General features: G+C 43.7%; 1 protein-coding gene across 2 annotated transcripts in view; it reads left to right on the top strand.

Annotated features, from left to right (window-relative positions):
- The window catches only part of IFT56 (intraflagellar transport 56), a 53,006-nt gene that overhangs the window by 15,595 nt on the left and 24,607 nt on the right, over window positions 1–12,804 (top strand). For both annotated transcript variants that reach the window (XM_040061877.2, XM_058420346.1), the window contains exon 5: window positions 933–982. In XM_040061877.2, the coding sequence (XP_039917811.1) occupies window positions 933–982 (50 nt within the window). The remainder of the gene's footprint in view (window positions 1–932; window positions 983–12,804) is intronic.

Genomic DNA, 12,804 nt, shown 5'->3' with positions numbered 1-12,804 from the left:
TCCCCTCTGTTGAACATGGTTTGCCAGCTGGTTGGTCTGAGGGAGAATGAGAGTGCTCATTAGACTAGGGACAGTGCAGGAAACAAGGGAAGGCTTTTTGGAAGATTGCTTGCAAAAGTAATTAATAGCTCTGTTCAATGAGGAAATTTGTCGGTCTTGGGGAAGCAAAAGGCTCTAGTGACTTAAAACTCTGCAGTTTACAATTTGTGTCATATGGGTGAATTCAATGGAATTCCTAATTCTGATAGAGCAAGAAATGTCATTAACTTTACTGGCTCTAGTAAGAAGATTTCCCCTTTAAATCTCTTACTATATGTTTGTTTGAATATTATGTGCTCTGACCATGGAATTCTTTCATGTACCTTTCATTCCTAAGAACAGAAGAAATATTAGAAGTATAATGTAATGTGCATGCCTGACAAAATGGTAGCAGCACTGGTTTTTTCAATACACTAGAAATTGTCAAGATTCCTGGAATTATAAATCAAAACTTACTTCAAATGTGACACGTCATAGAAGGAGCCTTGAGGAGTTTATGTGTTGCTGCTTTTTATTTTGAGAAGGCGCTATGCTTATGTGCCACAAAAAAAACCACACAGAGAATTATCAAGAAATTGCTGCAGGGAAATTATAATGCAATTCATAGAAGTTTTAAGGCTCATGGAATGTAGAGGCCAATGAAAAATTATTTTCAACAGGGATTTAAAAAGAAATAAGTCAGAGAATGAAGATAGGAATGAGGAAGACCTCTAAACCACTCTGGTAGAATCTCCCCCAAGGCATGACCTGCAAAGGGCTCTCAATGAAGAACTGTACTTGGGCTAGTTAATGAAAGGATAGGGGAGTATTATGTCTATTGAAAAAGTTAAAAATATAAAGAGATACCCTGTGAGTCGTTCATTACAATAATACTTACTGAATTTCCCTTTCAGCACCTAAGAGTGGTCTCCAGAACCGTTTACTTTTTCACTTGGCACATAAGGTATGATGTCTTTTTTTCACTCCTGCTTTGTTTGTTTTCTTTTCAATTTGCTAATCTGTAATTTATGCTGGCAACCCGGCAAAATAATTAAAATGCCTGTGGTGGCAGGAGAAAAAACATTTTTCATAACCACCCTAACTGTATTAAAATGTGGAGAAGAAAGCAAGTATGAAAACATGATCTCAGAATAGATGCTCTCAACTTGTTTCTAAGGGAAGTATTACCAATACACTTCACATAAGTCATACCATAGGAATGTAATGGTATTTTTGATCATGAGGAGCATGAAACCTTAATAGAATCAAAAATGTAGAAGCCACTATTTTACTTTTCTTTCTAAATGTTCCAAGTTTTCATAACTTGCAGCTCTCTTATATATGTAGCAATTTCACCAAAATGATGTATATGCTATTACTGATCCGCTGTCTTGGTTTGAAAGACAGGTATCTGCTAGGGAGAGGCGAGGCCTCTCTAGGAATGGGGAATTCCAATCCCCTCCCTCCAAGTAATTTAGAAAATTAAAGGGGCTTTTCAGGCAGGGCTATGGGGAAAGGAATAACAGTTCTTTACTAGTAAATATAACAGGGCAAACAAGCAACAACTACAACATTAATAATAAACAGAACCAGGAACCTCGAGGGGCTTTGTTTCACAAAGCCTGGGGCAGTCTGATCTCCTGGGACTCCAAGAGCACCAAGCTGGAACAGTGGAAACTCTGGGGCTGATGGCTGGAAAGGCAGGATGTCCCCAGCAGGCAGGGGGGTGTCCCGGCAGGCAGGGGAGGTGCGGGGCTTCAGTGTAGCAAAAAGACCAGTGCTGGAGAAGCTGCGACTCCCTAGCAGGGAGTCCAGCAGGGCAGGCGAAGGAGCAGAGTTCCTGGGTACACAGGCAGATGATGGTAGCATCTCCCAGGACCGGACTTTCTATTGACAGTGGACTTCTCCCGCAGCAAGCAGCAACCTGGCCGTCCTCTCAAATGCCCAGAAAAACCCCCAGCTCCCTCAGCCCTGTCCTTTTCCTTCCCCCAAAACTCGTGTGATCTTCCCCCTCCTGACCTCCGGCCACGTCTTTTGTGTTGGTCAAGCACCCTCTAAGCAGCAGTACTTAGTCTCTTAGCAACTTATGGGGGAAAATTCTATAGCTGAAAAAAAAGGAACAAACCTAACCCCCAAAATTCTCTTAAGTAGTTCTGTGTCCAGGAAATCATATTGTTAATAGCATGAAATTTAATTTAATTTCAACAACAATTGTTATAAATAAAATCGACCAGATTCGATTTATCAGAAATTTAGAATTTTATTGTGAGACAAAATATCAGTCTCAGAAAGCCACAATTAAAAGGACAGCGTCGAGCCCGGGATCGCCGCTGGGTGAACATGGATAACAGACTCTGCCAGTCTGTTACCCCTCCAAGTTCACAACTTCGGTCTCCAGCCGCCCCTTTTTATACACTGGATCGTGGAGTGAAGTCTGGGATTCCGACGGTCTTTCCTCCGAAGCGTCTTCATTAATCATGCAAGTCCCGGTATCGGGAGTTTGAATGGACCGGTAGGGTGGAACAATGCAGCTGATGGTTGGGCCCGGGTGTGTCATGGATATGTTAATTTTCAACGGAGACGAGTAGAGATACCCATCTGAAGTGATTATCTCGGTCTCCGGACTTGTATCTCCGTTTTCCGTTGTCCTTTGTATCCTTTCAGGGATTCCTGGCAGCGATAGTTTCTAGGCCCCCTTTCTGGTAATTCCAATCATACTTTCCTCATGTCCCTCCCGTGCTTCCTGAGTTGAGGAAATTCTTTTATTTTGGTTTTTCCATTTTACTTTTACCCATATTAGTTTGAACAAATCTTTAACACTCATATTTATACAGTGAACATTTACCCTTTATAATTTGATAACACAAATTAACTTTAGCACATATATCACAATCCCCCCTCTTCCAAATTCACCAATTTAATTCGTGTTCCGGTTATAGTCTTTTTTCTTTGTCAAGATAAAAAAGCCTCTTAACCATTATTCTGTTAACATTTCCCCTGTTGTTTTACTCCAATATGTTCTTTCCATGTTTCCCTCCTGTATTTGGGCTTCAAATCTTTCTAACACCTGGGCAGCAGTACTCTTTTCCTCAGTTAGGTTCATAATTTTCGAGGTAGCTTTGTTCTTGGCTAACCCACCCGAGGCTAATTCAGGGTCCATAGGAAGGGCTGCTACTTGCATTCCCTGGACTACTGTGTGAATTAGTCTTATTAGGCAGGGTATTAGGCAGGGCAAGAATACTAATCCAGCTACAGAGCACAGGATAAAGAATCCCACCTTTTTCCACCAATCTCCTGCTCCAAATATTTGATCCCACCATGATGCTTTGAGTATCGAATTCCATTTTTGCACTGGGACATGTGCCACCTTTTTGATTTCTGCAGCCAAATCTCTGATAGTTTCTCCATAGTCATTTATTTCGATACAACACTCTGAGTCATTAAATTTTCCACAAACGCCCCCTTCTTCTGCTAATAAATAGTCTAAAGCTATTCTATTTTGGTACACGAAAGCTCTCATCTGTGAGTGCTGTCTGGCCAACAATTCCAAGGTGTCTGAGGTATGGTTAGACACTATTTCTACTACGGCTTGTAACCTAATTAGTCGGTTCAACAAGTATACTGGGGTTCTGTATCCCCAGCTCCCATCTTGTGCCCATGTGGCGGAACCATAGTATTCTATAATGCGCTCTGCAGGCCATTCTTCCTCTCCCCATTTCTGATTCCCTCCCACTTGTGGAAGTTCCTTCTTTACCTCTCGCTTTCTCCTGCTGAGGGTCTCATACAAAGGAGCCCCTAGTAAATTGCTGCCAGTTCTGGGGAGTGTAAAGAAAGAGGGTTTAATCATACCTAGGGTACAAGACCCCTTCCATCTCCGGGGTAGCTCACTATATGCTTTTTTCCCACAAATCCAGTAAATTCCGCTGGGTGCTTTCCATTTAATATTTATATTTTCAGGCTTTTCCCAAAATTCTACCAACTCAGTTAGGGAGTAGTAAGGGTTAGCGTTAGCTAGCTCATGCCAACAGAGTTCAATTTCCTCTACCCAACTACATTTCTCTTCTTTTTTCTCTCCCCAGTACCCATTAGGGGGTTCTGGTTGCCATATCTTGGATTTATTGTTGGAATTTACAGCTAGAGTGGATAGACAAGGAGTGTATCCCACTACATCATTGTAAACATTTCCTTCTCTGCTTATACAGATTGTTCCTATTACTCGTTCGTCTAGTGTCCATCCTCCTGGTCGGGTCAAAGTGTTTAAGATTTTGTTATCCCATTTTAGCAATTGTCAGGGGTTAAACTCTCACCTTTCCAGGGCCATCTTTCTGCGGATCTCAATCCTCCACAGATCCAACAATTAGTTAGCCCTAATTCAGTAGCAATTTCTTGCGCCAAATCCGGGAAAAGGTTTTTGCTGGAGGTAGCCAGGCTCCAATCATTAGATTGTTTTTCTAATTGTTCATATTGCTCACTTAGTGTCCTCATTCTTTCCTGCTCCATTCTCTTTTTCTTAGCCGCTAATTCCTGTCGTTTAAACTCTAAGGCTACCTTCTGTATCTTGTTCTCTGGGTCTAACCCTTCCTCATCTTTAGAAAAACAGAAAACCTTGTCCATCCTTAAACAAACCCTTTCATCATTTTCACCCAACATATCGAGTAATGTAGGTCCACTGGCTAAAGCAGCTGTTTGTAATTTCTCATTTTGTCCCACCCAATATGTTTTCCCATTCAGGGCACACATTTTCAGTTTTTTCTCATCATAACATAAGGGGTTAACTTGTAAATATCCTACAAAAGTACTTTCTCTTTTTCCTCCAATCCAGACAGTCTTGTTACATTCCTTGCAGGTGGGGATCAGAGGAAGACTGCTTACCTCCCTTCTCCTCCTAGATATTGCCATCGGGTGATTGGATCTGTTCAATTTGACCCCTTCATTCCATTTGTGATTCTCCCCCCTTTTTAGTGTAAACCAGTCTACTCGTACCCTGGATTCCAAAACTCCGTTCCTGGTAAAGTTTGAAGGAACCTTGGAGGGATTAGTTCCCTCCCCCATTCTCTCTTGGGGGTTGTGGAGGCCTTTCGTGGGGTACATGGCTAGACTCAGGATCACCAGGGTTACCCATGGGCCTATCCCTCTGCTCAACCCTTCGCCCGTTGGGTTGCCACCAGCGGCGGGGTAATCCATCTTCTTGGCAGCAGGGATATTCTTCTGGGTTCCTGCCGGTGCTCCTCTGAGCGTATCGCCTCTTGTACTGTTCCCACCTAGTTATTTTTATTTGATCTGCTCCACAGGGTACTTTCAACATTCTCCTGCACTCAATTACGAGTGGATCCGCCCTTTTATTTAATCCTCCCCTTATCCCATTAGTGAAATAATGGAACCACTCAGGAGAATCCAATTCGAACAATCCCGATTCTGTGGCAACGTATAGGAATAGATTGGTAAGCCTGGCTTCCTCCTCGTAACAAGGTACACATAAACTCCAAGGTCTAGCTCCCCGGACACAATGAGTCACCCAAACTTGCTCACAATACCCGCACTTAAAATGAACAAAAGGATAGCAGGGACATCCTGCCTGGGTGCAACTTATCCGATAAGCGCTGGTCATTGGGTGTCTCGATGGATTCTCAGCTTTAAATCTCCAGGCGCTGAGGTGATTTTCCACTGCGGAGAGCTGCTGTGTTGTTCCACCTTTTTCACTCGGGAGGAATGGGTCCAGCCTTTTTCTGCTGTTCTCACTGCAGTATCTGTAGTGAGGAGGACGAGGAAAGGTCCCTCCCAATGCGATGACAGCGGGGCTTCTTTCCATGCTCTGATTAGCACCCGATCACCCGGCTGGATTTTGTGGATAGCAAATCCTAGGGGGGTGCTTTGTGCTATTAATCCGCGTCTCCGTAGTTCCTGTAAATTTTTGTTAATTAAGACAATATAAGACTGGATCTGACAATCCTCTACCCGGGGGTGTCCAATTGGCATTCCATGCTCATAGGGCATTCCATATAGCATCTCGAATGGAGATAATCCCGAACCTGAATGGGGTTGCGTCCTAATATTTAGGAGGGCTAGAGGGAGGCATTTAATCCATGACATTTTAGTCTCCAGCATAAGTTTTGATAACTGTGCTTTCAGAGTTTGATTCATTCTTTCTACCTGACCTGAACTCTGAGGATGCCAAGGTGTATGATATTCCCATCTGATTCCCAGGGCTTCTGCCAAGTTTCTTATGACCTTAGATGTAAAATGGGTTCCCTGATCTGAATCTATGGAGTCAGGGATCCCATATCTGGGTATTATTTCCTCTAGTAACCTGCGTGCTACTGTTTGAGCTGTTGCCCTGGGGCTAGGGAATGCCTCTACCCAATGTGTTAATTGATCTACTATTACTAACAGGTATCTATTTCTCCCTATTTCGGGTAACTCCGTGAAATCTACTTGTATTCTCCCAAAAGGATGATATGCTAAGGGGCGTCCCCCCAATGCATTTTGCCTAACCCTTGACTTATTAATTTTCTGGCACACTAAGCAACTCTGAACTTCCTGCTTTGCTAACTCAAAAATACCTTTGCATCCAAAAAACTTTAGAAATTGTTCGGCTAAGGCTTGAGTTCCCCAATGGGTTTGTGCATGTAATCTCTTCAATATGGTCCTGGCATAGGCCTTTGGAATCAATTCTCGACAGTCAGCCAACTCCCATTTCCCATTTACTAAAATACCCCCTATTTTCTTGAATTCCTCAATTTCTGTTTCTGTAGGATGTGGAGAGAATTCTCTGGGGTTTTCTGTTCTGCTCTCCGGGATGTCTACGGTGAGGAGAGCTGCCTTTCTGGCTTCCTGATCAGCCAGATTATTGCCACGTATTCTGAATTGTAATCCAGCTTGATGACTCTTTACATATACTACTGCAATAGCCTCGGGTTCCCTTACTGCCTTGAGGATTTGTCTTATCAAATCCTCATGTATTAAACCTTTCCCTCTGGTGTTTACTAGTCCTCTTTCTTCCCAAATTTTTCCAAAAGTATGTACTACCCCAAAAGCATATTTTGAGTCAGTAAAAATAGTCCCTATTTTTCCCTTAAGTTCTTTAAGAGCTTGTAATACAGCATACAATTCACATGCCTGGGCTGACCAAGAAGTACCCAAGGGGCCTGATTTGACTACTTTCCCAGTTTTCCCATCTATAATAGCATATCCTGATTTTCTTTTCCCTTCTATGTCTCTGGCTGATCCATCTACGAACCATTTTTCCCCTTCTTCAAGTTCCTCGTCCTCCAGATCCTCTCTAATCTTTGTCTGTAATTCTATTAGGTCCGTACAATTATGCATAGGCTCAGATGATGCTTCCCCAAACAGGAACCCAGCAGGGTTACTTGCTTGTGTTGTTTTTAATTCTAATTCTGGAGCATGGAGAAGGATGGCCTCATATTTCAAAAGCCTTGCATCCGTGAGCCATTTCTCAGCTTTTTGTTGCAAAACAGTTCTTACATTATGTGGGGTATAAACTGTAATGGGGGCCCCAAAAGTAATCTTTTTGGCTTCTTCTACTAATAAGGCTACAGCTACTATTGCCTGTAAACATGTAGGCCACCCCCTGCTTACAGGGTCCAATAGCTTGGAAAGGTAACCTACAGGCTTTCTATCTCCAGCCCATTCTTGTGTCAAAACCCCATGTGCTGTGTGGTTCCCTACATTTACAAATAATTGGAATTTCTTATTTATATCAGGGAGGCTTAATGCTGGGGCAGTTACCAAAGCACCCTTTAGTTGTTCCAATTCTTTGTCATCCTGTTCAGTCCATTTTATCTTTTCTGCAGTTAGTTTTTCATACAAAAATTTAGCCTTTTCACTCTACCCTTCTATCCATTGTCTACAATATCCTAACAGCCCCAATAGCTGACGTACTTGTCTTTTGGTTCTAGGGGGAGGCAATTCTATAATCCCAGCTACTCTTGCTGGATCTAATTTCTTTTTCCCTTTTACCAGCCAATGCCCTAGATATTTCACCCCTGATTCGGTGAACTGTAACTTTTGTTTTGCTACCTTTAATCCCTTTTCCCCTTGAAAGTTCAATAAATCAATGGTACATTCCCTTACATCTTCCTCCATTTCACCAGCCACCAATAGGTCATCTACATACTGTAAGATCTTTGTCCCTTTCCTAGGGGAGAACTGACTTAATAATTGTTCTAATGCTTGTCCAAATAAATTTGGGGAGTCCACAAATCCTTGGGGAAGGGAGGCCCATCTTAACTGTTGTTTCCTATTAGTGTCTGGATCCTCCCATTGAAATGCAAAAAAGTCCCTGCTGCCTTCAGCTAAAGGGCAGGTCCAGAATGCATCCTTTAGATCTATAACACTATACCAAGTATCCTCTGGGGATATCCTGTTCAGAAGGGTGTAGGGGTTAGCCACTACAGGGAACCGGGTTCTTGTTCTTTCATTTATGGCTCTTAAGTCCTGCACTAACCTATAATTCCCATCTGCCTTTTTAATAGCCAAAATTGGGGTATTATGCCTGGACATGCAAGGTTCCAGAATGCCCTTCCTTATTAAATCTTCTATTATAGGTTTCAGTCCCCGTCTCCCTTCTAAAGGGATTGGGTACTGCCTGATCCTTATGGGATCTCCAGGCCTCTCAATTTCAATTGAAATGGGTTCCATAACCAATTTTCCGGCTTCTTTCCCTGTATGCCATACCTTGGGGTTAAATTTGTCCTCATCTTCACAGGTTAGTTTATATATGCTAACCATTATCTGTGAATTCCTTACAATGAGGTTAATACCCAGTGCAACAATCAGGTCCCTACCCAGCAGGTTGTAATCAGCTTCTTCTACTAACAACATGTCCCCCAAGCAAATTTTATTCTCTGATTCAATTTCCACATTCTTTACAATGGGGACCTTAAACGGTTCCCCTTTAGCTCCTATAACCACCATAGATTCTTTGCTTATTTGGCACCCTGGGGGCAACTGTTTAAATGTACTTTTCTCAGCCCCAGAATCTACTAAAAAATCCATTTTTGTTCCTTTGGGTCCTATCTTCAATGTTATCAAGGGCTCTCCCGATGTTATGGACCCCAAAAGATAAAGCCCCTGACGTCCCTAGTCCTCCTGAAACATCTTTTCATCCCTTATCCTCTTTGGACAATCCCTTTTCATGTGTCCTTTTTTCTTACAGTAAAAACATTCCAACCCCTCCATTCGATTCCCTGAGGTTCCTTTCTGCGGACGTATTGGCCCCTTCGGTGGCGCTTTCCTTAAGGGTTTCTCCGAAGCTTGCGGGCATTCCTGTTTCTGGGCTTCCCTTACAGCAACTACTAACACCCTAGCCTGTATTTTCTGTTTTTCCTCATCCCTTCTCATATAGATTTTCTGGGCTTCCCGCAGCAATTCCTGTAATCCCTTCTCCTGCCATCCCTCGATCTTCTCCAGCTTTTTCCTGATGTCCTCCCACGATTTTGCTACAAACTGGGTTTTCAACAGTACCTCTCCCACGGGAGAATCGGGGTCTGTCCCTGAATATATCTGGAGGCTTTTTCTCAATCTTTCTAACCATTCTGTGGGAGTCTCATCTTTCCCCTGACATTCCCCGAAAACCTTACTCAGATTTTGTCCCCGGGGCACGGCCTCTCTGATTCCCTGTATGATAATGTTCCTCATATCAATCATACTTCTCCTACCCTCCTCGGTCTGAGCATTCCATCGGGGATCTTGGCTTGGCCATTTCTGATCTCCAGGAGTGCTCTGAACGTTTCTCCGTTCCCATTCCCTTATCCCTGCCTGCCTGATCATTTCTCTTTCTTCCGTATTGAACAAAGACCTTAGAATGGCTGTGAGATCCTCATATGAATAGATGCTAGTTCCCAAAAACTCATCTAGCCTTTCGGAGACCCCTAAAGGGTCATCCATAAGCTTCCCCATCTCTTTTTTGAAGGCTCTTACATCACTGGTATTAATCGGGACGTTTACGTACCCGATAATTCCCAGAGCGGTGGGTATTTCCCTTAGGGGGAGAAGATTAGCCTTTTCACCCTCCCCTTCACTCTCCACCTCATTCATTCTCTTTAGCTGTCTCCTTGTCCTCCTAGCGGGAGGGGTGTGTTTTGCTTCTGCCGAAACCTGCTGTATATTTGCAGGGGGACTAAAGAAAGCCGCCAAATCTAAATCAGGCAGCAGGTCATCCCGTGTTGGTGCAGGGGTGTGTGTACTTTGTGTCCTCCCTCCCAGTGGCTGAGGGGCTTGTACAGGTTCTAGTGGGGGAGGGAGCCCAACCGGTGGGAACGGGGCCCCTGATTGTGATTCTAGCGGAGGGGCAGATGGAAGAGACGGGGGCATAGGGATTCCTCGTCCTAAAGGAGGTCCTAATCTCCCAGGGTTTTGCGGATTATTCTGCTCTGGGAGGGGAGGGGGCGAGGGCACAATGTAAGGTGGGGGTAGATTGTCTAAGGGTTCCCATTTATCCCCTGAGACAACGGTAGGGTTTTCTATCTTCACGGGTAACAGCCTCGCATCTATTTTTCCCCAGACCCCAGCATATTCCTGTTCCTCCGCATTTCCCTTTTCTCTGACATAAAGCACCAGTGCCTTACATATCCATTCCTCAAATGTTCCAAACACGGGCCAAGTTACGTGATCCGGTATTTCCACCCCTCCCCACACTTCTATGCAATAGTGTATCATCTGTTTCTTGGATTTTCTTTCCCTTATGGGACATTCTTCCCAATGTTCTAACATCCATCCCAGCAGGCTCTCAACTGGGATTTTGGGGATTCCTTTACCGGTTCCCCATTTTGTTTTTCTTAAATTCCTTTTACTAGTTTTGCTTTTTGTTTGCCCCATGGTGTGGGTTTACCAGATACTTGCCCTTTGTGGGTGATCGCTCCCCCCCCGGGGTTTCTCTGGTGTGTGTGAGCTCTCCCTTCTCCTTACTTCCTCCCCGGACCGTTCCTGGTCCAAGGCTGAAAGGTTTACCAGTCCCTGGAACTCCTTAGGGACGTATCCTTCCCTTTCAGCCTTCCTGTGGCCGATTCCTTTCTCCGAAAACTCCCCGAGTTTCAAGGATTGACGTGTGAGGTGCGTTTTACCCCAAAACTTTCGCTTCCCCCGCAACCGACCACACCCCTCGCGGGGAAGTGGAACTGCGATTTTGGGGTCCCCACTCGCTTCGTGATAAAATCACGTCTCACTCACACGCTCAGCCACTCCCACTCAACCACGCAATACTTACGATCCTTTTCCTGCGTGGATTCTTCGTGCACGTAGATTTTTATGAGTAGATCTCTTCGCCGCGGCTCCGGAGGTTCTGCTTCCAAAGAAAAACCTCCCCGAGTTCCCTGAGAGCTCTGACCTCGCCTATCTCCCTTTTAAGTGTGGCTTTTGCGGTTTCTGTTCGTCGTGTGGTTGATCGGTTCCACCCGGCTACCCCAGCTCTGCCAGGCCGCTGAATTCAGCAGGGCGCCTCCTGGTCAGAGACAGGGGTCCCACGGGGGTCCCGGTATCACTCCAATCACGTCGGGGTCACCAGAATTGTTATAAATAAAATCGACCAGATTCGATTTATCAGAAATTTAGAATTTTATTGTGAGACAAAATATCAGTCTCAGAAAGCCACAATTAAAAGGACAGCGTCGAGCCCGGGATCGCCGCTGGGTGAACATGGATAACAGACTCTGCCAGTCTGTTACCCCTCCAAGTTCACAACTTCGGTCTCCAGCCGCCCCTTTTTATACACTGGATCGTGGAGTGAAGTCTGGGATTCCGACGGTCTTTCCTCCGAAGCGTCTTCATTAATCATGCAAGTCCCGGTATCGGGAGTTTGAATGGACCGGTAGGGTGGAACAATGCAGCTGATGGTTGGGCCCGGGTGTGTCATGGATATGTTAATTTTCAACGGAGACGAGTAGAGATACCCATCTGAAGTGATTATCTCGGTCTCCGGACTTGTATCTCCGTTTTCCGTTGTCCTTTGTATCCTTTCAGGGATTCCTGGCAGCGATAGTTTCTAGGCCCCCTTTCTGGTAATTCCAATCATACTTTCCTCGTGTCCCTCCCGTGCTTCCTGAGTTGAGGAAATTCTTTTATTTTGGTTTTTCCATTTTACTTTTACCCATATTAGTTTGAACAAATCTTTAACACTCATATTTATACAGTGAACATTTACCCTTTATAATTTGATAACACGAATTAACTTTAGCACATATATCACAACAATTAAGTGCTAATTTCACTTACCACACGTAGCTGTCTTCCCTTAAATTAGGTTTTGTACCATCCCGTACAGAATACTTGAGAAGTATTCTGCTACTAAAGACACTGACTTAAAAGGAAGTATAAACCTTAAGAATGTTATAAGAAGAAGTTATAAGAAGAATGTTAACTTTGATGTCAGATTCTCTTTACTTAAATATCTGTTCATTTTAAGAGAGATATCTTAAAGCATTTTTACAGTGGCATTGGCACTTACAGATGTCTTTGATGAACTAGGAATTATGCAACTTCTCTTTATCTAGTTAGTTGCTGAAAATAAAGGGTTTTACCAAACCTGTGAAGCCCATTGCCTTTAGTTCTGTTAAGCAACTTATCTTGCCTTTTAACTCTGTGATTGGCTCAAAGAGGGAGGAGAAGGATTTGAGGAAAACTCAAATAGGTGGAAAAACAAATATTAGAATTTGTGTGTAAGAGAAATTCATAATTACTGTTGAACCAGCAAAATCAACAAAGGGAAGCAGTGGAATAAGTGATTTGAGCAGACTGTTTAGGTAAACAACCTCAACTTCACTATTGTAGTAC

The sequence above is a fragment of the Hirundo rustica genome, chromosome 4 (genome assembly GCF_015227805.2).
Source record: "Hirundo rustica isolate bHirRus1 chromosome 4, bHirRus1.pri.v3, whole genome shotgun sequence".
Classification (NCBI taxonomy): domain Eukaryota; kingdom Metazoa; phylum Chordata; class Aves; order Passeriformes; family Hirundinidae; genus Hirundo; species Hirundo rustica.
This window is presented reverse-complemented; position numbering and strand designations above follow the sequence as displayed.